The sequence below is a fragment of the Armigeres subalbatus genome, chromosome 3 (genome assembly GCF_024139115.2).
Source record: "Armigeres subalbatus isolate Guangzhou_Male chromosome 3, GZ_Asu_2, whole genome shotgun sequence".
NCBI lineage: Eukaryota > Metazoa > Arthropoda > Insecta > Diptera > Culicidae > Armigeres > Armigeres subalbatus.
The window spans coordinates 159,816,165-159,842,570 of NC_085141.1; the positions used below are offsets into that span (position 1 = coordinate 159,816,165).

A 26,406-nucleotide genomic window follows, 5' to 3' on the forward strand; every position below is an offset into this window, starting at 1 on the left:
GGAAAATATAAGGTATGAAATTGGCAAACTCAGAATTTGATATTTTAACTCTTTTTTTTTCTTACCTTGGCATCTAAACTAGGCTCGATGAACTGCCCAAACGGAACCTTGGGGAACTCGTTGTCCGGGGCAGGCGGCAGCTTGTCCAGGTTTAGTTTCTTCAGCTCAAGCATTGAGAGCTGGAGCGTCTTTATCACAGTATCGTCATCGTAGCCGAAACTTTTGTACAGTATCGTCTGCAGGAACTCGGTGATCTGATCCATGTCCTTCATTCGAAGTAGCTTTACCTTGTGAATCTTGAGAATGGTGTAGGCCATTGCCGTAAGAACACGCTCGCCGTACAGCATATAGATGTCCCATACTCGTAGGCACAGACTGAACGGTATCTATGGAAGAAAGGGTCAAATCTCAATGTGAAATTGCGTCACAAAAATTAAAAAAAAATGATCCGCTCAGTTTCGGCTGAATAATTATCCTATCATGAAACAAATTCTTTTTTTCTACTCACCCTTTCAATGAAGATAACGAAAAACCACTTCAACGAGTACAGCACGGAATCTACTCCGTGTTTGTCTAAATGCTTCTTTACTTTTGGCATACATTTCGTCAAGATTTTGTCATGATGTTGCAGGAACCGCATCAACTTGGGGAAACCTTCCACATACAGCCCGTGCATGGCATAGCGTTCATTGGAGAGCAACGCGTTCAACGCCCAGAACGTATCTTCCTCGTCAAAGTACATCAGTAGCACGCCGGCAACCGTCGACATGCCTTGGCAATATCCAACCTCCATGTTGTACATACTATACGCAGCCAGTACCCGAAACAAGCTCTGCTGTTTCACACTGTACCGCTCACGATAGTTTATATGGTTGCGAAACTGCCTATTCACGTCGAAATCTATCTGCCGAATGTCGGGACTGTATTGCCGCGCGAACTTCAACATCTTATCATACACGCCGACATTTTCCCTTAACGTTTGATCAAGATTAAGGAACAGCTTCCAGATAGCCGCTCTCAACCGATCCGGAATACCTTTCATGACTCTCCGTTGTAGTCGTTCCTTAGTTTCCGCGGTACTCCATTTATCTCTCATCTTGAGCCATTTTTTCGTCCGTTCCACTTCGATCTGTTTTCGTCGTGCCACCTCCAGATCGTCCCGAAACTTCTGCTCCTTTTCCGGTTGCAAAAAGCCATACCGATCGGCTTGCGTGTAGATTTCGAAGGCCGGATCGTCCCACGCATCGATGTCTATGTTCTTTCTCCCCCGGTCGTATCGTTTGAAAATTGCTTCCCGTTCGTCATTCGCACGCTCCAGCAGGTTTCGTTTTTCGATCAGTTCTTCCTCCGTCATCGTTTCTGGCAGTTTCTGCTGACGGGGGCCTACCTCCGGTTACCCTCTGGCGAACCCAAATTAGCTGATGTGTGCACGTGTCTGAGCAGCATCACCGCTCCATTGAACATTTTTTCGCCATTCGGTGTCGTGTTCGATTTTCCCAGACCCAATTCGTGGGTTAATTATTCGGTGGCTTTCTGCAGTCGTTTCCTCTCACCACGCTGTGATTCGCGGTAAGAAATCGGCTGTAACAAGAAGAAAACAAACTTGATAAATATTTATTCACGTTAAACATTCCTCCAGCGTTTGTTTATCGTTCAATAAATGTATAGCATGAACTGTTCAAGTTGTTATGGAGTAGTAATGGAGACCTAAGCCTATCTATAAATAATCAATCGGGTAACAATGTGTGTATAATGTAAGCAAACGCAATCTGGCGGAATGTGGTCGGGTACCACAGAGGCGCAACTCCGAACTCCATCTGAGCAAAAGTTACGAATTCGCAAGAAATGTATGGAGAAATATAATGAATGCATGGAGTAAGAAGACAATCTCTCGATCATTTCTGTGAGCACAAAGCCGGCGCACTCTGTATGCTGTACGGGTTGCGGATGAGTTTGCGGTTTGTTCTAAATTTGATCCGGATTGTAGTTAATCAATCAAAGTATGTTAATTTCCTTGATTTATTTTGACATTAAATTAGTCGAGTCAAGTACGAGACACCGAAGACGGTCTTACTGTTGAGGTCGAAATACGTATCTGTCAAGATACAATTAAGTGGTGGAATCCAATGGGATTGTACAAACTGGAGACATTCCACTAAAAAGCTCTAAATAATTTTCTTATTGAAATTAAGGTGACTTCTGAAGTATTCAGGATATTTTAAGGAGTTTTTGGACATTGGAAATTAACAAAATTTCGTGAATAATTAAGAGATGTACTAACTAAAAACATTCCTGAGAATTCATTGGTATTAGCATTTGTTTACATAAAATTTTACAGATTTTCTTGGATTTTCAGTATGTTTCTAAAATCTCCTGGAAATTTACTAACTTTAATTATCTTCAATTATCCCAAGTTCCTCCAGGAATTCCTCCGGTAGTTCTTCCAAGAATTTCTTCAGAAGTTCCTCTAGGAATTGCTCAGCAAGTTCCTTCAAGAATTCCTCCGGAAGTTCCTCCTGAAATTCCTTCATAAGTTCCTCCAGGAAGTCATCTGGGAGATCCTCCACGGACTCCTCAGAAAGGTCTCCCAGGAACTTCTCCGGAAGGTCGCCCAGGAACTTCTACGGAAAGTCCACCCCTAACCCTTCCGGAAGTCATCAAGTCCTTTAAAAGTTCTCCAAGGAACTCCTGTGGAAGTTACTCCAAAAATATCTCTGGAATTCCTCTGGAAATTCCTCCGGGAGATCCTGCATAATTTCTTCCGAAAGTTTCTTCTAAAGCACTTCGTAAAGTTCTTCAAGGAACTCCTCCGAAAGTTCCTTCAGAAAATTTTCCGGAAGTTCCTCCAGGAATTTCTCGTTAAGTTTCTCCAAGAATTCCTCCGAAAGTTCCTTCAGAAATTCCTCCGGAAGTTTCTTCGGAAGCTCTTCCGGAGGTTCTTGCGAAAGTTCCTCCAGGTACTCCTCCGGAGGTTCTCTCAGGAACTCCTCCGAGAGTTCCTCTAGGAATTTCTTCTTTCGGAAGTTCCTTCAGAAACTTCTCCGCAGGAGATTTCCTGATGCAGGAAATTTCTGGCAAGTTCCTCCAAAAATTCCTACATAAGTTCGTCTTGACATTCTTCAGGAAGTTCTTCCCAGACAAGGATGAAAATCTTCGTTTTACCATCACTTGCAACGACTCTCAGTAGACAGCTTCGTCATTGACTTGTATGTTTTGATCAGACGTTCGGCAATGCAGGCACGAATATCTCGCAGCATGCTGCCAAACTTCCATTCCAAATTTGCTGTCTGATCATCAAAGCCGATTGATAAGCGTTAAAAAACGAATATCTACCGGGGCTATTTAATATTTTGAATTGTGGTTGATTTGAAGAGATAATTACCCACATCATCTATTTATCGACTTCAAAGCCGCATATGATACAATCCATCGGAATCAGCTATGGCAGCTAATGCACTAACACGGATTTCCTGATAAACTGATACGGTTGATCAAGGCGACGGTGGATCAGGTGATGTGCGTAGTTCGAGTTTCAGGGTTATTCTAGAGTGTTTATGTTTATGTTTATTGTATTGATTCATCTGACATTTGGTAGTCTTAATGAATATAGTAAATTTAAACAAATATACATTAAACGATTACAATCTTCTTAAAAAAGTGGTCAATGGTAAGTTAAAATCAAATAGCCTATAAATGTTGTTAAAAGCAGCCGCAGCAGCACGGGAAGGTTCATTCATGCCATACATTCGATTACGCGGAGAAAGGTGCAGGAAATCTCGTTGACGCATTGTTCGTTCCGGAGCATAAAGATTTAACCTCATGAGAAGTTCCGGAGAGTCAATTTCACCAGTCACGATTTTGGCCACGAAGGCAACCTGCGATCTATTCCTTCTCATTTGAAGAGTGTCAATACCAAGTAGTCTACATCGATCCTCATATGCGGGAAGATGAACGGGATTCCTCCATGGAAGGTGCCGAAGTGCATAACGCACGAATCTACGCTGCACGGTTTCTAGCCTTGAGATCCAGACGCTATGATAAGGGCTCCAAACTACAGCACAAAATTCAAGGATAGAACGAACTAAAGAGCAGTACAGAGATTTTAGGCAATGAGGATCCCTGATAGTTTCGTTCGTCTTCAGATAGTTTGAAAATGAATCCGAGTTGCCGATTAGCTTTTGCGATGATGTCGTTATAGTGCGGCTTGAATGTCATGTATTGATCCAGTGTGACTCCTAAATCCTTAATCCTATTCACTCTTTCGAGGGTAGTACCAGAGATACAATAGTCAAAAACTATCGGCTTGTGTTTCCGATAATAGGAAATGGCATTACATTTTTGAATACTGAGCGTCAGGAGATTAGCAGAACACCAGTTCGCCATTCTATCCACATGCGATTGCAGTTCTTCACAATCCTCGATGCTGTTGATAATCTTAAACATTTTAACATCATCCGCATAAAACAAACGACAACCAGGAGGTAGAAGTCGGGAGAGTTCGTTGATAAACAGCGTGAACAAGAGAGGCCCCAGATTACTTCCTTGTGGTACACCAGAAGTATTGGAGAAGTATTCAGACTGTGAAGAACCGATTTTCACAGAAAGCAATCGGTTCGACAGATATGATTTGAACCAGCACACTAGATGGCGACTAACTCCAAGTTGTTCTAACTTTGCAAGCAATATTCCATGGTCGACGCGGTCGAACGCTGCTTTCAAATCCGTATAAACTGCATCAACTTGACCACCGGAGTCCATGGTGCGAACACACAGCGAAACAAACTCTATTAAATTCGTTTCTACAGATCGCTTTGGATAGAAGCCGTGCTGTGCAGTAGAGATGTACGCTTTACTGGCACTGAATAAAACGTCATTCATGATTATCTCGAATACTTTGGAGCAAGAACATAAGGATGTGATGCCTCGGTAATTTTGTACATTCCTTTTGTCGCTTCATGTGCGACATCTTCCATTCATCAGGAAACTTTCCCTCCTGGAGCGACAGTGTAAAAATCCTAGCTAAGTGGGTAGCCAGCGAGTTCGAACAATTCTTGAGCACAGAAGACGGAATACCATCCGGGCCGGCAATGTACGAGCTTTTCAATTTTCTGATGGCTGACAGAACGGTCTGCTCATCGATTATAAACGCATGTAAATCTAAAACATTTCTAGGCGTGAATTGATTTGCAACAGCTATTTGATCGGCGGTGGCCCTGGTGGCATTGAATGTACTTAGGAAATGTCGAACGAATAAATTACATTTTCCAGCTCAGAACTGGCGATTTCTTCACCCAGATGCAAGCACGAAGGCAGACCAACTTCATTTCGTTTGGAGTTAACAAACGACCAAAAACGTTTGGGGTTTCTACGGAGTGATGATTGTGTTCGAAGCACGTAACGACGATAAAGGAATCGATTGTATACACGATATGCAGTACTGGAACGGTTGAACTCCTGCTTCGTAATCAGCGTGCGATTCTTGCAGTACTGTCGCAATGCTTTTGCCCTACTTCGCTTTAGCTGACGCAGACGACTGTTCGACCAGGGAGGTTTAGGCTTCGGGCGACACAGGGGCACGTGCTCCGCAATTATACGATGAATTTGGCGAGTGAAATAATTAACAGCATCATCTACACAGACGTCAATCTCGATGGGTGACCAGTCAATACATGAGATAGCATCACAAATACTATCATAATCAGCTCGGCGGTAGTCGTACATTTGGTGCACGTCAGAAGCATCGTCAAACGTAAACAGGCCCGGAAGGTTGACGACTATGTCCAGAGCGGGATGGTCAGCATCCAGGTAGATGAGAGGTGGCTTCGGAAACGGTGCAAGTAGATTTAGCTGCATCGTTGGCGAGGACGAGATCCAGAAACCGACCATTTCTGTTAGCCACTCCATTAAGCTGAGTCAAGCAATTGAACGAAAAACCATCGACCAATGCGGAGCTACTGGTGGACAAAACAGATTGAGGGTTTACATGCATAAACCCGTCTTCCGATGCAACCCATTCCAAGTTCGGTTGATTATAGTCTCCTAGTTGCAAGACGAAGTCATTGAAGTCCAGGTTGGAACTAATAGAGCTAAAAGAGTTCATGTGATCCCGAATACAATTTATGTCGCTACGCCGGTCTGGAGGTAGATATAATACTCCTATGCTAACCAATCGATCGGCCGTAGAAATTCTAATCCATAACTGCTCCAATGCAATACTTGTCAATGTAGAGTCAACGTAGCTATTCCAGCGTGTTGAGACTGCTATCAAGACTCCTCCTCCGCGAGACTTAGTACTGTTAGCTGAATTACGATCTGTACGGTAAACAGCAAACTTAGGACCGAATAGCTGTATGCCGAGGATGTGTTCGTCTAGCCAAGTTTCCGTCAAAACAATTACGTCGTAGTCACATTCACTAGCAGCCAGAAAGAAAGAGTCCACCTTAGTACGGAGGCCGCGCACATTCTGGTAGTAGATGCGCAAGGCATGAGCAGGTAATTCACCAGACGTAATGGATCCTCTGACCGGCAGGCAATTGTTAGATACGTTGGATGATATGGCAGGCTGCTCGGGGTTGGAATCAGCGTCTACTGGCTGGATACTGGAAGTAACATATGTTACCGGAAGAGAATTGTTCTGGACGATATTGTACTTGCCTGCAATAACGGTTTGGAAGCCCTCCGTGCCAGACTCAATTACAGGACCGGGATGACTGCGGAGCGCTGGCTGGAGTGGCTCGACTGCAATGAGCGGATTGAGGGCTTCCATTGAGCTAGCAGGCGTGCATCCCGGTGAACGGTTGATTATTTGGATTCTAGATGTGTAGTTAAACGGCAGTTCGGACGGGAGAGTGGAATCATTCATGGCTTCACTAAAAACCGGAGAACTTTCAGACAGAAAAGCGTTCATTGATGGTTGATACTTGCCAGAAAGAGGAGTGCGGAAGCCCCCGTTTCCAATCTCAAACACAGGACCAGGACGGCTGATGATCGTAGGCAGAAAGGGCACGACTGTGTTGAGTGGATTAGGGGCTTCCTCTATACTTGTGGCACTTGTGCGTCCTGGAACGCGTACATCGTTTTGTAGTATCTTGTTGACTGAATGCAAAGACTGGAATTTAGCTGGAGAAACGCTGGAAACGTTGGAAAAATCAGGGTGCGAAATGCTCGGTGATGAACTATACTTGCCTGTAGAAGGAGTTCGGAAGATCCCGTCTCCCATCTCAAGCGTAGGGCCGGGACGACTGCTGGCCGCTGGCGGAAAGGCGCGACTACGATGAGGGGATAGGGACTTCCTTGAGGGTAGAGGCAAGTGTGCGTCCCGGAGCAGAGCTGAAGCCATCTATCATATCACTTATTCCATCAATATAACTTCGTCCATTGATGTGCTCAATGGATCGTCGCATACTGCAGCAGGTCCTGGTCGCCACAAATTTGCTCCGGATCTGTTGTCGGTGAACTCCCGATAAACTACTCCTCTCGGCCACGTAGAAGTCGATAGAGCCTTGGACTTCAGGTCCAGGTTCATACCGACTTTGAACGAGACAAACGACAAAGTATTTATATCCCTTCCTTTAGCAACCAGTCGAATTACTTGAATGTCATCTGACGCAAGGCGTTTCATGGCGAGAGCGCGAACTTGGTCTGTGGACACATCTCTCGCGATACGGGATAAATACAGCCAAAACTTCGGTTGATAAGGCGGAACAGTAGCTATCCCCATTGACGGAGACGGAGTGCTTCCAGTTCCAACTTGTAGCGAGGGCTTCGGAGTAGGTTCAGCGTTATCGATCGTTCTAAATAGTCTCCTGCCCTTGGTAAACCTAGGATGGATGTCGGTGGGCTTAAAAGACTTCGGAGTGAATGAGCTAGAGTTTATCAGCTTGGCAAAGTTCGTCTTAATCTCGGTTTTCAGTTCATCCATAATCTCCAACTTCAGGTTTTGCATAATATCGCTATGAGAATTCAGCGCATGCACTTGTCCGACCTCATAAGCCGCCCGTGTCGTATTTCGGAAGCGTAAGTCATCCATCAGTTTAGTACACGAATAGCACATCCAGAAAATTTGCTTGTTTTTCATAACTTCCTCAAACGCATCAGCAGCAATACCACAACAACGGGGATGAAAAATCTCATTTGCGCAGGAACTGCATACTAGAGACATTGTGTTCGAGGACGCGGACCTTGTCGTATTTTGCGCTTGAACTTTCGCACTCCCGACAACCGTACATACAGAAACTACTATGATCGAGAGTAAACAATTCGCACAATCGAGTCGACTTCGGATCACTTGTACCGTGATCGCAGTATATGCAAAAGCAAAAAAAACTTTTCTCGCCCGTCGATTGTTGATGAATTTTCTCAATTTCCAAATTCACTACGCGTGATTCTTTACTGCACTAGTATGCAGCACGTAATCGTTAGCGATAAAGCTAAAACACGCCACTTACAGACCGGTATTACACGTACTAATTTGAAATTAACAGCAGAGGAAAAACGCAAAACAATGCAACAGTAAACAACCAAATACCGTGTCAGCTCTTCAACATCGCTTCAGAGAGAATAGTACGAAGGGCAGGGATTGACACGAGTGGTACGATTTTCACAAAGTCCGTCCAGTTATTTGGTTTAGCCGACGACATTAATATCATGGCAAGTTACTTTGAGAGGAAGGAGGAATCTCGCTTAACTTTTCAAAAGGACCTAAGTAACATTTTTTTCATGAATTAATTTGAATAGCGCAATCAACAGAAAAACATGAAAGCTTTTGATTGCAATACTCAAATTAATTCATGAAAAAAATGTTACTTAGGTCCTTTTGAAAAGTTAAGCGAGGAATCCTACATCAGACTGAAGGGCGAAGATAAACGGATTAGATTAGTCATCAACATGTCGAAGACGAAGTACATGACAGGAAGAGTCTCTTTTTTTTTTTTACAAGGGAGAATGCATTTACACACTAACCCAGTACACGTGCATTGTAGTTGCCAAACTACCACACGGAAGTGTACTGGAGTGTCGGACTCGACCATACCGGTAATACCGACTAAACTCCCTTGGGCTCCACCATCGTTTCCCCCAGGAACTACCTCGCAGTACTACTTCTGGGGGATGGCAGTACTAAGCGTACTCGCTCATTATCGCTCACACAGGCACTCGTCCCACGCGAGACTGACTTGGGTGCTCGCACACCATTCACTCCATTTGAGTCTTACTTGGATGCTCTCCCGGGCGCTCCGCTGCCATGCCTCGAGGTGTCAATAGCGGTAACTGCCTGGGCCTACAGATATTACGCTACGACACTCCTGCCTCAGCACGAGCAGATCAATCACACCACTGCCGAAGCAGACCACACGCTACCCTGCCGAAGCAGGGACACTCCCCATGCACCACATGTGCACAACTGTAGGTGTGTGGGTACAACCCACTGCTACCCTGCCGCCAAAGCAGCTTCTCCAAAGACCATTCGCTCCATGTGACCCTTTTTCGAGTGCTCACTCTAACACTCCACTGCCATGCCTCGAGGTGTCGATAGGTACCTCGACTCCTACCTCAGCATGTGCAGTCCATACTCAGACTTCTGCTGCGCTTCGAGGTGACAATAGCGGTAACTGCCTGGGAGTTATAGATATTACGCTACGACACTCCTGCCTCAGCACGAGCAGATCAATCACACCACTGCCGAAGCAGACTACACGCTACCCTGCCGAAGCAGGGACACTCCCCATGCACCACATGTGCACAACTGTAGGTGTGTGGGTACAACCCACTACTACCCTGCCGCCGAAGCAGCTTCTCCAAAGACCATTCGCTCCATGTGACCCTTTTTCGGGTGCTCACTCTAACACTCCACTGCAATGCCTCGAGGTGTCGATGGGTACCTCGACTCCTACCTCAGCATGTGCAGTCCATACTCAGACTTCTGCTGCGCTTCGAGGTGACAATAGCGGCGACACGCTATGACACTCCTGCCTCAGCACAACCAGATCACTCACTCCCTGCCGAAGCAGCTCACGCGCTACCCTACCGAAGTAGGTACACTCCACAACTCACTCCAACACTCCACTGCCATGCCTCGAGGTGTCGATAGCGGTATGTAGGGACCAATCAACGATACTACGCTACGACACTCTTACCTTAGCATGTGCAGTCCATACTCAGACTTCTGCTGCGCTTCGAGGTGACAATAGCGGTGACGCGCTATGACACTCCTGCCTCAGCACAACCAGATCACTCACTCCCTGCCGAAGCAGCTCACGCGCTACCCTACCGGAGTAGGGACACTCCCCATGCCAATTGGCACTCCCTGGGCTTGTGCTTTTGAAGCGGCACACAGTCGCTTTGGTAGAGTCTGCTTACGGGCACTTGTGGTTTTTGGGAGGGATTTTAGCAGAGCCCACTGCTAAATCCCACCACGCCCTAGGCAGTTCTCCCTGACTCACAGACAGCTGGGGAGGGGTCGTCAAGCCCTTGGACATGGTCCATGCTGTCCCTGCTGTCCCTGCTGCCCCCAATGACAGGAAGAGTCTCAAGAGAGGGCAACGCAATCCACCCATCACGAGTTTGTATTTTTGGTGACGCAGTCTAAGTGTTTGAAGCATTCGTGTACTTGGGCTCACTGGTGATAATAAATAAATCTATATATACATAGAAATGAATTTCTGTCTGTCTGAACCTTATAGACTCGAAAACTACTGAACCGATCGGCGTGAAAATTTGTATGCAGAGATTTTTGGGGTACCTTTTTGAAACTCCGAGTCTTTTCAGTTATGTCAAAAATGTATGTTCAACAGCATACAATGCTACCTTCAGACGCCTATCAATGCTTATTTATCATACAATAACTTCTTGCACAGCTCTTCAATTGTAATTTTCCTAGCTCAGATCTCTGTGCCTTGATGTCCAGAAAAAAGAAGTCTAAAGAAAACTTGTAAAAACCGTTAAGGTTTGATCCAATATTCGGCCACTGTGACGACAATTTTGCAACTAGTAGCGGGGTTCCCCGGCGAAATTAATCTAGTTCCAGTCCAGCTGCTCGCTCCGTCCGGTATTCCACCATATCACACAACACACCAACAACAACCAACGGCAGGTGACCGACAACGCAGGCGGCATGAACGACCTTGACGCGATCATATGATGCGTTTACCGTAGCAGCAGAGGCAGCGCGGTTGATCCGCCCGTAGTTGGATTAAATGTTTTGAAACTTGGTAGCGTTTTGTTGCGAATGCGCGTACAGCGAGTCGCGACTTGACTAAAGGTTATCATATCTTTAAATGGGCGAGCGGAATTCGATTAGCTAACGGTAGTGTGGTGGTGACCGTGAGGAAATGTGTGAATTTGGTGATCACCGTGTGTTTTTGCGTTTAATGATTTGCACACTTATGTTCATCGGTTATGAATACCTTTGATTGATGTGGTTATCATTCAACAGGAATTCAGGTTAAATGATGGATGGTATTGACAATTGAGGCATAAATATAAGATTGCTCATTCCTCTACTATGTGCCTTTCTCGTATACTAAGTATACGTAAAGGCTATATGTTCTCCAAAACAGAAATTTTGATAGAAGGCTCGGTGACCTATAGTGAAAATTGGTCAGATCGGACTATTGGATCAGATATTACGGCCAAAACATTAGTTATTATGCACGAGAAAGGCACCAACGCCGCTAGGTGGATTAATCAGGGTTTTGAGAACCAAAGTAGGTACTTGTTTTGAAATTTGAAGTGTCAAATCAATGTTTGTGATCTTATAAACATATATGTTTAGCATACAGACAAAGTTGCTCAGCGTTCTTATTGCTATTGTTCTATTATATGTAGTTTGAATCCAGAGTAGTCGAGTTTCTTATACTTGAGCCAAATACAAAACTTTTTTTTGATGGTGTTTTTTTTTTAATTTTCCGGGCGTGTAATTGCAAACGCAGTTATGTAAAATCGCATGACTTTTATTAGAAAAGCAGATGTTATTCCAATGAGGAAATTATACAACAATTAGGAAGCGAAGGCATGTCAATATCTAGATTCTGACAAAAAAAAACAATCATAAAGCATAGAAAGTGGTTTCGATTTTCTTTCCTATGGAAAGAGTTGAGTCACTTCACTACCAATTAGCATACCGGCTAACCACCAGTGCAGCGTCATACTAGTTGGAGAAATGAAAAAAGTCCAAATTCCGCGTGAAGTTGTTTCAGCTTTTCCGCTCATTTGCTTTCCACGCGTGACTTGATTTCCATAGCTTGTTTCGACCTCCAATGTGGTTCATGTGCAAACCGATAGCAGCATGGACGTGATCAATCGTCGGACGTTCCTCGCAACAATTCAAGAGGTCGATATTCGTTCGATCGTGTTCCATCGTAGCAAGCCGAGAAACTTGATGAACAACACAGCCCCACAAAATGCTTCCTGTGCAATATGGGTGTTTACTTAGGGGTATTGAGACAAGAAACGTAAGTTTCTCTCACGTATTTTTCAATCTTCGGCGTTGTAAACCATTCGGTACCAGTGAGAGTAGAAGAAAATACGAAATTGGAACGCGAACCTTGTGCACTCTTCTTACAGGAACATAAGTATAGCCTGGATTTCAAATATATTGTTTTGTAAGACTTAAATGCTTAATTACAAAGACAAAAAGTTACATTTTAAGCGATGTTGAGCCAAAATATAGATAATTTTATCGCAAGCTATTGCTCGTGTTGTCATAACTGATTACAATAATTAGCATGGAGACATGTGAATGATATTCGAAAATAAGGGAGGTGAAGACCGCCAGCTGTTAACGAGAGAAAAAGTAGATTCATGGAAGTTTCACACGGCGTGGTTAGGAAATGTAGTAGTTTTACAAAAATTAAAGATCTTTTTTCACAAAGTTGTTGGTTTAAGGGGTTAAAATTTTGAAAGGACACAAAATAATCTATTCTAAAAAAGCCGATTATTCTTAAGACTGTTGAATTTTTAACCATACAGACCAAAAATAGTTTGACTAAAAAAATTTCATAACGTTTAAGGCATTTTAATTCTCAATTCCTATATTATGCCATGTTAAATTACCATGTTTCTACTTTTTCTCAAGTATTTTCTAGGGGGCAGCACTGGTGAAGGAACCGCCCTTAGGTCAACAGCCAGTAGAAACGATCTACACATCCAAACCAACGATTTATCGGACTTTTTAGCTATTAAGCAGAGATGTTTGGCTGTACGCTATAACCCTATGATTCACTTGATGGCAGCACCGGTTTATTACGCTACATAGTTAAACCGGATAAAAAGACTGCTCGAAAAGACGGTGTCCTTGGAAACAAGTGGAGCATCGCATGGATCTTATGACGGCATCATCTTTGAAACGAATGGCATGGCACTAGTTTTATTTTCTTTAATTAGAAAAAAACGCTCCAAAAACGCCCCCATACATACATAGTTTGCGATTCCATCGAATGTTTTATGATACAGCAAAGCGTTTGATGTTTGAAATATAAAAATTTAGGTGGATCATCTAAAACAGAAAGTTATTTTATTTTTATTTTTGTAGTTTATGAAACATAAACAAATATTAGTAATTAGGATTCAATACTCAGGGGATGATGTCATAAAAACATAATCAATTCTTTTCTGGGGCGGGTAGTCTTAAAATCCCTAGTGTTTATAGCTCCTTTCTAGCATTTTTCAAATTTTGTGTCTCAAGAGAATCCCATCGTTCGAAAGTTTGGAGTCACTCTGAAATACACCCGATTCTTTTTTTACACGGGGGATGCGTTCCGTGTAAAAAAAGTTTTCAGTTCAAAATTTGAAAATCCGTGTAAAAAAAGTTTTATGATTTCTCGACGAATCATGCAAAGTGGAGCAACTTTGCAAAAATTTTGTATGGGATTTTTTTTACACGGCCGTGTAAAAACAGAATCGGGTGTAAACAATTTCCAGAAATGCATCACCCAAGCAATCAGAAGTGCAGATTGTACTTAAAATTGTTCCTAAACGAAACGATTGGTCCACTTTTGGTTCACAGTCATTTCCAATCCAAGCACCTTACCGGAACTTCAAAGTTCACTTTTGCGCTCCCACCATACAAAAATTACCTAAAATGTGAGCTGATTAGCTAAAACATCCCCTTCTTATCCGAACTTCTGGTTGCTTGGGCACTCATGAAAATAAGCGTATTTGCTAAACGTCACTTACACATCGCATGAATAATGTTCACACATAATGGCGGATGTCTTGACCAAATCGCAATCTGTGTAATAAATGAGTGTGAGACAGTTCTTCCAGGAATTCACCAGATGTTCCTTAAGGACTTCCTATAGAAATTCATCAGGAAGTCCCTCCATCAATTCATCCGTAAGTTTTTTCAGGAATTCTTGCGGAAGTTCCTCCATGAATTCCTCCAGAAGTTTCTCCACAAGTTCCTGAGGCAATTCCTCCGAAAGTTCATTCACGAATTCCTCCAGAAGTTTCGTCAGCACTTTCTCCAACTCCTCCGGAAGTTGCTCCCTGAATTCCTCCGGAAGTTCCTCCAGGAATTTCTCCGGAAAATCCTCCAAGAATTCCACCAAGAACCCTCCGGAAGTTCATCCAGGGATAGCTCCTGAAATTTTTCCAGAAATTACTTCGAAAGTTCCACCAGAATTTCTTCAGGAATTCCTCTTCGGAAGTCCCTCCAGAAATTCCTCTGGAAAGGCCTTCAAGAATTCTTCCGGAAGTTTCTCTGGAAGTTACTGAACTTCTGGAGCAACATCTGAAAGAAGTTCTGGAAGAATTTCTGGAAGAACTTACGGGAGAGTTTCTGGACGAATTTCCGAGAGAATTCCAGGAGGAACTTCTGGAGAAATTTTTGAAAGAACTTCCGGATGAATTTCTGAAGAAACTTTTGGAAGATTTCCTGTATGAGCTTCAGGAAGAATTTCTCTTTCCGATAAACATTCATAAATATTAACAAAAGTAAAGATCTAGCGTAGCGATTTTTCTCCAAGATACACCACGTAAAGGTGGGGATAGTCTGTTGGTGTTATATTTTAGGAACTAAAACATCAGTAAATAATAATTAATGCTAACCATCGTTACTAAAACGTGTATAAAAACAAAAAAGTTTTACCACAAAAACATCCCCACATCGATTGCAGAACTGGTTCGAAGCCAAAGCAATGAGTTCATCATTTAAAAAAAGTCGAACCACAAGTCGATAATTTATGGTTTTATTCATGAAGTGTGTTTGGTTAAACTCACCTGCTCAACTCGAAGACTGATCACTTGATTACTCATGTAAAATTTCCAGAGCTGTCGAACGATTCCAAGCGGGGTACACAGGCGAAATGCCAAAAACGCCTCCCAACCGCAGCAACAGCAGCAGGTGCGCCCGTCAATGTTGGCACAGTAGCAGCAGACACACGAAGAAACTTCTCCCGTCACTTCCTGGTTCTCGAAGCTGGTTATTGAACCCACTTGCTATCTTTTGCATACAGCACACTATTTTGATTCACTGCCAAGTTTGGTTGAACAGATTTTCGGGGAGATCAACGCACATAAATATGCTGCAACACTGCTGGCTTTATCTTATCTTTACATGGCTGCTGCATAAGCAAAACGCACTTTTAAATATATATTTCTCACAACGATGACGACGTCAAAAACACAATGCTTACTCACTACTAGCAGCTGTTGCTGTAATTTTGCGTTGAAATTTCACACATTTTAATTGCAAGCACAGCTTAGACAAATCTACTTCGAGGTTCGACGCGGAACGTATACAAGAGCCGAAAAACTAGCACGCGATGAAATCGAAAGCTACAAAATATCTGAACAACAGTATGCAGCAGCACCACCCAGTATCTAGTCACGACCGACTAATACACAGCAACTACCCCAACCAGACTCCACAAACTATGGGCTATAAATTGGAATTCGGTGATAAACGTCGTGAAGTGGTTTAGGTCACGTCGAATACCAATTAAAATGAGGAGTGCCATCTATTTGCTCAAAAATAATGCTTACAATATTACCAGCAGGCCTGACGAACTTCGTTTCGCCTAAAACTGATATATTCTCTGATTAGTTCTTGAGGTTTGCAGAATTGTATGCTTCATTTGTATGGAAGCCCATCTTTCCAGAAGGGGAGGGTTTCTAATCACCACAGAAACATAATATCTTCACTTCGCCATTTGCTTGATTAATTTTCGAGTATTGAAAAAAATGGTCTCGAACCACCTTAAGAACCTTCCCAAAACCACTGCATACAAATTTTTGCGCCGATCGGTTCAGTAGTTTCCGAGTCTATAAGGGTCAGACAGACAGTAATTCTTTATGTATATAGATAGAAGAAGAAAATAGGCAAATAGAAAAATAAACCACAAAAGTCGTAAGCAAATTTCATGTTCAGGATTGAAGACATGTAATGTAATATTTATATTCTTCCAAATATATTTTACCTACAACAAATCTTGTTTTTATGGGATATGTTTCATAACCAATCAGGGCCCATAGTTGAACAACTACATACCAAAAAAGCAACACATTTACCATATTTGTGGCGCTGTTGTGTTTATAATATCGTGTTTAACCACCAACAGCCGAACGTGGTGTTTAGGACAATAGCAAAATGCCTATCAAAGATGTTTGGGAAGATCCATTAATTACGTAACGCAAAAATTGGACTTTTTCAACCCCCCCTCCCCCCTATGTCACACTTTTTGTATGAAGCTTCTTAAAATTTGGTATGGATCGTCACAGTTCACTCAACCCCCCCTCCCCCCTCTAAGCGTTACGTAATTTGTGGACGTTCCATTTTGAATGTTATTTTTAGCGTTAATAAAGGCAATCATTTTTTAAAACATATTATCTAGTAGTAAACAAGATTGAGTTGTACGATCACGAAACATATCCACTTGGTTTGTGGGTACCCCTCATGTGAATAAAAACAACTCGGTTTACAATTTTTTTCAGAAAATAGCGGAAATAGTTCGTTGAAGTACCAGTAGTATCAATTATATGACGAACCAGCCTAAAGCAAGATGTGCAACAAAATATCTGTGACACATTTTTAATGCTGAGATATGCTAAGCATTCGAGAGCAATTTTTATTTTGAATGTCTTTCAGACCGTTTACAAGGTAATTTGCTACTGTCCTAAACATCTTGTCAACATTTTAGTAGGAACCAAAATAATTCCAATTTGCTATTTCCAATAGATATCTACATATGAGTTCCAATAACAATTTTTTTGGAAATTATTTTGAAAATGGTGACAACAAAGGTTTGGGATTGGGGCTGTTGCTGTGACATGAGCGTACCAATCTGAAATGTATATACCCGTCGCATCTAATTTACACTACAATATTATTGAATACACATTCACAATTTAAAGTTAATATCTACCACTTGTTTTTGAGATTCTAATAAACAATAAATCACTGTAAATATTCGGTTTTACACTCCGAGAACACTACTTTTGCAGACACTGACCGCAGAGACGCAACCGCACCGTACAAGTGGAAACAGCGAACAGGCGGTGCAGCAAAACTCGAGAAACATGAGAAGCCCGCGCAACGATGCGAAGCGACAAATAAAAATGTAGCGCGACAAAGCAAAGTCATTTGACTGGCGTCCAGCGTCCCGAGTCAAAATTCTTTATAAGCTAATTTAATTAAAAACGGTAAGCAGTACGGGGTTGACTTTTCTTCTACTTCTACTCAAGAAAGAAAATCAGAGAAAATTATTTAAGATACATAATTTAGGTCTTTTCACGAGACGTTTAAAATCAGCTGATTTTACCGTCAATTGACAGTTCTTCTATGAAAATGCTTTGGGTTTGCGCGGCCTGTTCAGCGGTTGTAAACAAGTTCAGTCTCGGCTGTGTCACATGAGAAGGCCTTTTCACGAGACGTTTGAAAGCAGCTGATTTTACCGTCAATTGACAGTTTTTCTATGAAAGTGACAGCGTCTGATTTGAACGGTTTGCTCAGCGGTTGTAAACAAGTGCAGTCCCGACAGTGTCACATGAAAAGGCCTATGGAATGTCAAAATGCATGGGATCTGGCTAGCAAATGTTGAAGAAAGCTTGAAAATCTGGCAACCAGTGTTGTTGGCAATGAAAATAAAAATGTTTTGATGTTACGCAAATAAATGATTACAATCCCGATTCGCTGGTTGGGCCAAAAGATATTTTAGTTACAAGATAAACATTGTCGCTGTCGTCGTTGTCCGGAACATATTTTGCTGGCGAGGATAGGGGATCTAAATGTCAATGAAGGAAAAATACATACGATTTGACAGTTAGGTACCACACATGTTTCGGACAGCAGAACAAAGGGAACCGAAGCGACAACCCGCTCAGAAAGATCTTCTAGATGTCACCCGTGATATCTCTGAGACAAAAAAATGAGTCTCCTAGATATTTTTCTTCGATGTCTAGAACCTGTCAGACCTCAAATCCGCCTCAAATGCAACAACCGTTTCTACCTCAAATTTGGAACTGATAAACCGGTTGGGATTTGACAGTTAGAATCTCTTCGATGTTTCTTAGATACCTCTTAGATATGGGTACCACTATTCTAGTAGAATTTTCCTAGATATCTTGGAGATTTAATTTTATTTTTCTTCTTCTTTTTGTTTTGAAATTTTCGGATTGTTTTCTTTTTCGAAGCTGTTTTATTAAGTTTTTTTATTTTATATTTCTTTTTTATGTTTATAATGATAAAATTAAAATGGCATGGAACGTCTGTCACCGGAATCGTGGTAGCATGCGGAACACCTTGCGATGCGGTGACTATCCATAACCCTGAAAATCTGCTCCAAACCGTACGATGCCATCACAATTTCATCAAATCGGTCGATTCCCTTCAGGTTGGAAAGTGTTGGAAAGATGACGTCGACGAACACAAAATGACTATTTACCAAAGTCTATCGCTGGATCAGACCGAAGCCTTGATATACTTCCATGCACTTCTTTTAGCAAGAGACGATAGATTCAGTTGCAGATTTTGACTTCTGCTCCTCATAGCCGGGATAACATCCACCATAAAGTGCTGACCTTATCGCAACCCTCTCATGCATAAAATTCTCACTCGAAATATTTTTTTTTCCTTTGTGATATCAGTTGCCAGACGGTCCATCAATGTCCATCTCGCCTCGAAATTATCTTTACTATGAACATTGCTGTCCTAAGAATATGCCAAGCGTCGTAAACCCGAAACCGCGTCATCGTTTCCGCAAAAGGAGAACCACCAGCCAATTGGCGCCGCTAAAAAACAAAGAAATAGAATTCAAGTGAAAAAAAAACATATAAAATACTTACAAACTCCGAATCAGGAGTATACGATTCGGTCAGAACGGTAAGGGCTGCTTGATACCGATGGCTTATGGGGGAAAGTTGTTTAACGATGAATTTTTGTCACGACCGAACCAAAGGGCAGTCAACTGGACTGGTGAAAAAACATGGCGAGCCGCGAGGGAGACGAAAAAAGCGCGCATGTTTTGACAGTTGCACCGCTTCATTTGCTTGGCAGTATGGGTGAACCGCTGAGCACACACGCTAAAAAGGGATTGGTTCGAGCGCAAGATAAATTTGAGGCATGGCTAAGGATGGTTTGCATCTTATCCAGGTAGATTCCTGTTCTCTTTTAGACATCTTTCCATGCGGGAATCTTTATCTGGTAACTAATGTCGAATTCGTTTTTAAACCTGGGTCAGTGCCAACCCGAACCCTGAATAAAAAAACATTTTCAGTTCCATCTGTCATTGGATATGTTGGTGTGCGTAGCATCGTGTTTGTTTTGATTCGAAACATATGATCCAGGACATCCAGTGCACTAGCAGTGCGTTGGCGTTGATAATAAATATGTTTAAGTGCGTGAACTGATTTTTGCGGATAGTGGAATTTACTTTTCGGTAGATATGAACTGCTCCTAGAATTCATCTCATGGCTCCGATATTCATCCCATCAAAAACAAAGCAATGGAAAGGAATTTGGATTGTTTATTATTTTTGCACGCATGTTGACAAAAAGAGGCGACGAAATTGGTGCTGCATTTCTTTGTTTCCCGATGAGATGAATATATGTTCAGTGGGATGGAGATCGGAACAGTTCCCCTATTTAATTATATTCAATCAATAAATTCAATAATCCCGTGCACATTTTTAAACCAAGAATTCCGAAATTTCCGTAAATTCATCTATTTCTGCAAAAGTTTTCTTTTCGGAGAACACTCAGAAGCATGTAATAAAAATTCTCCAGGATTCGCTAATTTTTTTTTCTCGCTACCTCTCCTGATAAAGGTAGCCTCACACCTCGGGAAAATTTTCCGCGGGATTTTGAGCCCCGTGCATTTTTAATTTTCAAGAATCTCCCGGAGGAATTGCTCAAGGTACTTCCGGGGGAATTTATGTACGAAACTTGCGAAGCAATTCCTGAAGGATACTTCGAGTAAGTTCCTGTATTCTAGAAGGATTTCCTGAAGGAATTATATTGTAGGAATTTCCTAATTAATTCCTGGAGCAACTTTCAGAGAAAATCCTGGAACAGTATTCAAAGATATTCCTAGGAGAATTTTCAAAGGAATTCATCTCGAAAGGATCCCTTGGAAAAAATATAGAGCTTGCTGACGTTTACTCATCCTTCTCTTTCAAGCGCATCGGGAGGATAGGATTTGTTTTCATCGGGAAACGCTTCGGAAGCGTTTCCCGATGAAAACAAAACCCATTCTTGCTGTGCGCGTGCAAGAGAAAGATGACTAAACGTCAGCAAGCTCTATGGAGGAATGCCTGAAAGATATCGGCCAAAATTTAAGAAAGAATTTCTGAAGTAATTTCTGGCAGAATTCCCGAAGAAAATTCTGAAACGCACGAAAGAGTTTTTGGAAGAATTTCTGCATAAGAAATAATTTTAGTCGGTATTCCTCAAATATATTTTTTTTCCTCAAATATATTTTTCTGACAATTCTTAGCGGATTTTGTGAACGGGTTTCAAGGATGAGTAAGGATGAGTCAGCAAGCTCTATTCCATCCACCGACCTAATTTAGGACACCACCTGTGAGGAAAACCTGAATGAATTTATGAGTACATAACTTCCCTAGCAATTTTTTTAAACTGAATCTAGACAACAGTACCGGATTAATTTCATTCTAAACTACAATAACAAATATCACAAAATTCCAGGAAAAAAGATTTTCAACGCACATTTTATTTTAATAAACAGACAATTTCGTTTCTCCCTTCTGCTTGTTTCTCCCTTCTGCTTGTTTCTCCCTTCTGCTTGTTTCTCCCTTCTGCTTGTTTCTCCCTTCTGCTTGTTTCTCCCTTCTGCTTGTTTATTCCGCCCAGTCCCACCCACCCATGTGGTTTTGACAGTTGTAGTAGTTGTATTGGTGAACCCGGTGCGAAACCGTGAAACAACACAGTGCGAACCCGACAGCTTTGGGGTTGGAACTAGTGCGAACCTAGTTCCAACCTGAGCGAATAAAAAAACACTTTGACAGCACTTAGGTTGGAACTGGTTCCAACCTAGGTTGGACCTTTTTAAAAACGAATTCGACATAAAATATCTTTTGTTGGGCTACAACCTCAATCCAACTACACAGGATTTTGTTTTTACACGATTTTTTTTCGCTCGTATTTTTGATCGTGTGACTTCAATTTGCCACCAAACTCTTCGCAACATGTTTCAAAAAATCCAGAATAAATCAAAGAAAAATCACATGGTAATTAATATACGTTAAACATTTAGGATGAGTGGAAATTTGAGAAAATGTAAATCGCGTAAAAACAAAATCCTGTGTATTGAGATTCTCACGCCCGAATGTGTGAGTGGCGATAAAAGGAAAACAAACACTCCTAGATGGTGCTACTCAGCAAAGTTTGGGTAAAAATGAGTATATTTCCATATAATTTTTGACTCCTTCGCAACCATCGTGATGACTCGATCAATTTTGAGGTTATGAGCAGAAGGAAAACAAACATGTATTTACACATGCCGAATTGCACATCAGTGTGCGAGCGTTAAACGTCACTCATCTCTATAATGAATTCGTTTTCTTTCGACTTGAACAAATGATGTCCATCAGTGACGCCAAATCCCCTTTTGTTAACACCCATTGCATTTTGACTTATGATTGCTTTTTAGTTGGGTCATGACCCAAAAATAGGATCCCAACCAGCGAATCATGACTGTATTGCAAATTTCTGCCAAAACACGAATTGCAAAGATTTTGCAGAAAGTTTGTAACCAAAATGAGAGCAGCGATGACCCGATGTCCACGTAGCTTTTTTTCAACGCTGCGTGCACGTGGCGTTGTAAAAACGCAGGTGTGCATCGGTGCGGCGACGCATGCGTTACCGCTTTTTCCCGATGCACACATGCGTCCTTTTAACGCCATGTGCACGCAGCATTGAAAATACGCTAAGTGGGCATCGGGCATAAGAAGAAGACTCGGATACGGGGTGTAAAACGTAAATTTCAAATTTGAGAACCGTAGACATATGTGAGATTTTGAACGTTAATAACGCCTTTATTATACCTTTACAGTCTCCAGCCAAGATACAAGTGACGAACAGTGGAACCCAACGTTCTGGTGAAGAACGACAAAGCTCAACCCGAGTGGCGAAGGTGCATGCCGATCCGGCTGGTGTCGTACGGAGTGTGACTTTGAGACGATGACAAAAGTGCTGCTTCAACGGCCGATACACAAGTTGTGCCTTCTTCCATCAGCTTGAGCCTGGCTGGCAGCTCAGCTGTTTGGGTGTGATTGCACTCCTCTACAGAGTCCAAAGTATGTTCAGTTTCCAGCCACGATGCGTCTCCGAATTCTTCTGCTGGTATCATTTTCGGCAATCACCAGTGAGCCCTTGTACACGAGTCCTTCGACCACCTTGATTTCGTCACCATAGATACAAACTTGTGGTGGGTGGCTTACGTTGTTTTCTCTTGAACCTCTTCCTATCTTGTATATCGTCTTCGACGTGTTAATGACTAGCCCAAACCAGTTAAAGCTTTGCTCGAGGCTTTGCTCTTCAGTCGGATGTAGGCTTCCTCCATCTACTCAAAGTTCTTCTTCTTTTTTCATTAGCATTACATCCCCCACTGGGACATTGGCGTCTCACAGCTTAGTGTTCATCAAGCACTTCCACAGTTTTTAACTGCGAGGTTTCTAAGCCAAGCCATTTCTGTATTCGTGTATCATGAGGCTAACACGATGATTCTTTTATGCCCAGGGAAGTCGAGACAATCCGAAAATTGTCTAGACCGGCACCGGGAATCAAACCCAGCCACCTTTAGCATGGTCTTGGTTTGTAGCCTCGCATCTTACCGCAAGGCTAAGGAGGGCCCCTTCTCAAAGTTACGTACCATAATATCTATGTCGTCGGCGAAACCAAATAACTGGACGGATTTAGTAAAAATTGTACCACTCGAGTCGATCCATGACTTCCGTATTACCCCCTCCGAAGCGATGTTAAATAGCAGATAAGATGATCACCTTTTCGTAACCCTTTCGCGTTTCAAAAGGACTCGATAATTCCCCTAAAACTCGAACTATGCACATCATCCGATCCATCGGCGCCTTGATCAACCGTATCAGTTTATCCGGAAATCCACGTTCGTGCATTAGCTGTCATATCTGATCTCGATCGATTGTATCATGTTTTATGGTTCTGGCCCGCGGTGGCCGAACTCGCGAGCGCGAATACTGGGCACAAAACCAAATATGAATGCCGCGGATAAAACGAATGAAAACTGTCGTCTATTAAAATGTGCATACGACTACACACCGACATCTTTATTTACAGAACTGATGACAACAATAACAACATTACATAACGATCAAATAGATTGAACACAGGTACGAATTAAAATAGTAGCATCATAGTGTGGTAACTTGCACTTCCAACTAGAGCCCAGCAGCTTGTATTATTCGCACTCCAACAATATGTGGCTTTGAAGTCGATCAGCTGGTCCGTGGTGGAGAGTTCGCCTAGGAATCCCGCCTGGTGCAACGTACACACCAGTCAAGCAGTTTGACGAACATTGACTCCGCCCCCAAGAAAACGCTTCGGTTGCTGCTTTGTTTGAACGTGTGTAAAGTTGTTCGAACAACCATTTGACAGTTGGCGGCTCGGTTGGAAAAAATTAAAACGGTTTGATTTTGGTTTGAGTTGTCGGGGGTGGAGTCAAGGTTCGCCGAACATGTTTGAGCATTTGTAGTGAAGTTGCACAAACCCCCATATATTTTTTGATTGTTGGTGCTCAAGTTGGCGCTTCGGTCGTTCGTGTGTGATATTGTTGGTCGAATAAATTGATTGTTCGTGCCGCTGTTGGTAAAACTTGATGGATGTTTGAATAAACAAGAGGTGGAGTCAATGTTGGTCAAACTGCTTGACCGTGTGTACGTTCCATGACACTGCCCCACGAACTCTATTGCAATTGGTGTTAGTCGACGGCATACAATTTGGCAGAGTACCTTGTAGGGGGCATTCAGCAATGTGATTGCGCGGTTGTTGCCAACCGGGCAAAAAAGTTGCTAACGGCTGCCGGTACAACCGCTCTACTTTCCGATGAGTGTAGAACAATTATTGAGTAAAAGGAGAAGCTTCCTCCGTTCTACGTGAAGGGACAGCCAAGAGAGCTTCTCTCCTAAACTTAACGAACAAATTCGCAAAGGCCTGCGAGCTGAGTTTCGCATCTGTAGTTGGGGTGAAAATCACCGTTTCTTCGTCGGAACACTACAAATCGGTGGCAAATCACTCACGACATTCCGTCGAAAAAGCCGTGCAAAGTCCTCCTTATGCGTGGACTCTACGAAGTTGTTGTCACTGAGCTGGAGGCGGAACTTAAGCTCAACAACCTTCAACCTATGAAGGTGTTCAAAATCCAACGGCACAACCAAGCCGTTTAGTGTCGCGACCAATTTTGTAGTAAGTACATTTTGTTGGGGGTTCCAAGAATATGAAGGAGCTCCAATCTGGCGCACGGAATTGCCACATGAAATCCCGGTGCGTCAAATGCGGCGGTCAGCTTGCTCGTTCCAATTGCATCGTGGACATGACAACCAAGCAGCCAACATGTGTCAACTGCGAGAACGCACACATAGACCAGTCGAACATGCCGCAAACGGGTCGAACTCATTGCTCGCCGAATCCCCTCCACTTCCCCCTCCAAGAGCACGAGCCCCAAAGTTCCAACCCGAAGGGCAAGCCAATGGAATGTTGAGATGGCAACCACTGCACGTCGTGTGCCCCTACCAATTTACGCACCACTGGGCGGTGCTTGACAGTAAAACTACCGTTTATTTTCTATACCATATAATACACGTTTTATTATTGTTCTCTTGTTAAAACCGTGAGCTTTTTCTTTCTTTAATTAAGTTTGCCCATCCGAAAACTTCTTTAGGTTTTGGGCCCGGGTCACATTTCGCGTGTTCGTTAAAAGTAGTTATCGGTTTCGTCGGGCGTTATAATGGAAGAAAAATCCGTGTTGCTATTGCCGCTGTTCGATGGCTCCAATTTCGCGGCATGGAAATTTCGCATGGTGGTACTCCTGGAGGAGCACGAGCTTCTGGAGTGTGTGCGAACAGACGTCGCGGAATTGGACGAGCTGAAGGAGCTGCCAGGCGACACGCAACAGAAGAAGGAAGAAAAGAAAAAGGCACTGGAAAAACGGCTCAAGAAGGATCGTCGATGCAAATCGCTGCTCGTCTCGAGGATACACGACTCACAGCTCGAGTATATCCATGACAAAGAATCTCCGAAAAGCATCTGGGATGCACTCCATCGGGTGTTCGAGCGTCGCAGTATCGCCAGCCGGATGCACCTGAAGCGAAAAATGTTGACGATGCGGTTCGAAGGAGGTAAGCTGCAGGATCACTTTCTGTTGTTTGACAAGTTGGTCCGAGAGTACCGTGCCACTGGTGCTGTTTTGGACGAGTTGGACATTGTGTGCCACCTGCTCCTCACGCTGGGATCGTCGTACGGCGGTGTTGTAACGGCATTGGAGACCATGCCCGAGGAGAACTTGTCTCTCGAATTCGTCAAATGCCGCCTACTTGACGAAGAGACGAAGCAGAAAGGCATGGATATGTCATCGCACTCCGAATCGGAGGCAGCGTTCTACGGGTCGAAGCCGGCAAGGAAGCTGAAATGTTTTGGCTGCAAGAAGGAAGGCCACAAGTTGGCCGAGTGTCCAGAGAGGAAGAACAAGTCAACTCGGAAGCAGAAGCAGAATTCAAAGGCGAATATGGCAGAATCTGGCGAACGGAAGAGTGTGTGCTTTGTGAGTGTCAGTAGAGTGAACCTATCCGAGAAGAACCGAACGCAGTGGTTCATCGACTCGAGAGCGACGGACCATCTTGTGCGCGACAAGGAATTGTTCTGTAAGCTGCATCGTTTGAAGAAGCCCATCGAGATTGCGGGGCCAAAGATGGCGAAACAATTCGA

The 26,406-nt window shown here is 43.0% G+C and overlaps 2 protein-coding genes and 1 long non-coding RNA gene across 21 annotated transcripts in view; all 3 read right to left on the minus strand.

Moving 5' to 3' along the window:
* The window catches only part of LOC134219737 (USP6 N-terminal-like protein), a 29,812-nt gene extending 12,312 nt beyond the window's left edge, over positions 1 to 17,500 (minus strand). The window contains exons 1-5 of one of the 19 annotated variants that reach the window (XM_062698582.1): positions 17,295 to 17,443; positions 15,637 to 15,785; positions 15,217 to 15,560; positions 509 to 1,581; positions 66 to 386 (exon numbers count right to left, since the gene is read on the minus strand). In XM_062698582.1, coding sequence (XP_062554566.1) covers positions 66 to 386; positions 509 to 1,354 — 1,167 coding nt within the window. In that variant the 5' untranslated portion in view covers positions 1,355 to 1,581; positions 15,217 to 15,560; positions 15,637 to 15,785; positions 17,295 to 17,443. Of the gene's footprint in view, positions 1 to 65; positions 387 to 508; positions 1,582 to 15,216; positions 15,786 to 17,275 lie in introns of all 19 variants that reach the window. The other 18 variants (XM_062698584.1, XM_062698585.1, XM_062698576.1 and 15 more) reach the window with 18 other exon arrangements.
* LOC134222091 (uncharacterized) lies at positions 7,352 to 8,161 on the minus strand. Its single transcript, XM_062701237.1, has one exon. It carries the CDS (start codon positions 8,159 to 8,161, stop codon positions 7,352 to 7,354), a length of 810 nt encoding a protein of 269 aa, XP_062557221.1.
* A 1,571-nt stretch (positions 17,501 to 19,071) lies between the features above and the next one.
* On the minus strand, positions 19,072 to 19,571 carry LOC134220853 (uncharacterized). The gene is made up of 2 exons (XR_009982085.1): positions 19,279 to 19,571; positions 19,072 to 19,224 (listed from the first exon to the last, which is right to left on the minus strand). It is a non-coding gene; the product is annotated as an uncharacterized LOC134220853 (long non-coding RNA).
* Positions 19,572 to 26,406: the final 6,835 nt, after the last annotated feature.

Bases quoted from the DNA above. Each gene is read 5' to 3' on its own strand.
- LOC134222091 (XM_062701237.1), bottom strand. From the start codon at position 8,161: ATGTCTCTAGTATGCAGTTCCTGCGCAAATGAGATTTTTCATCCCCGT.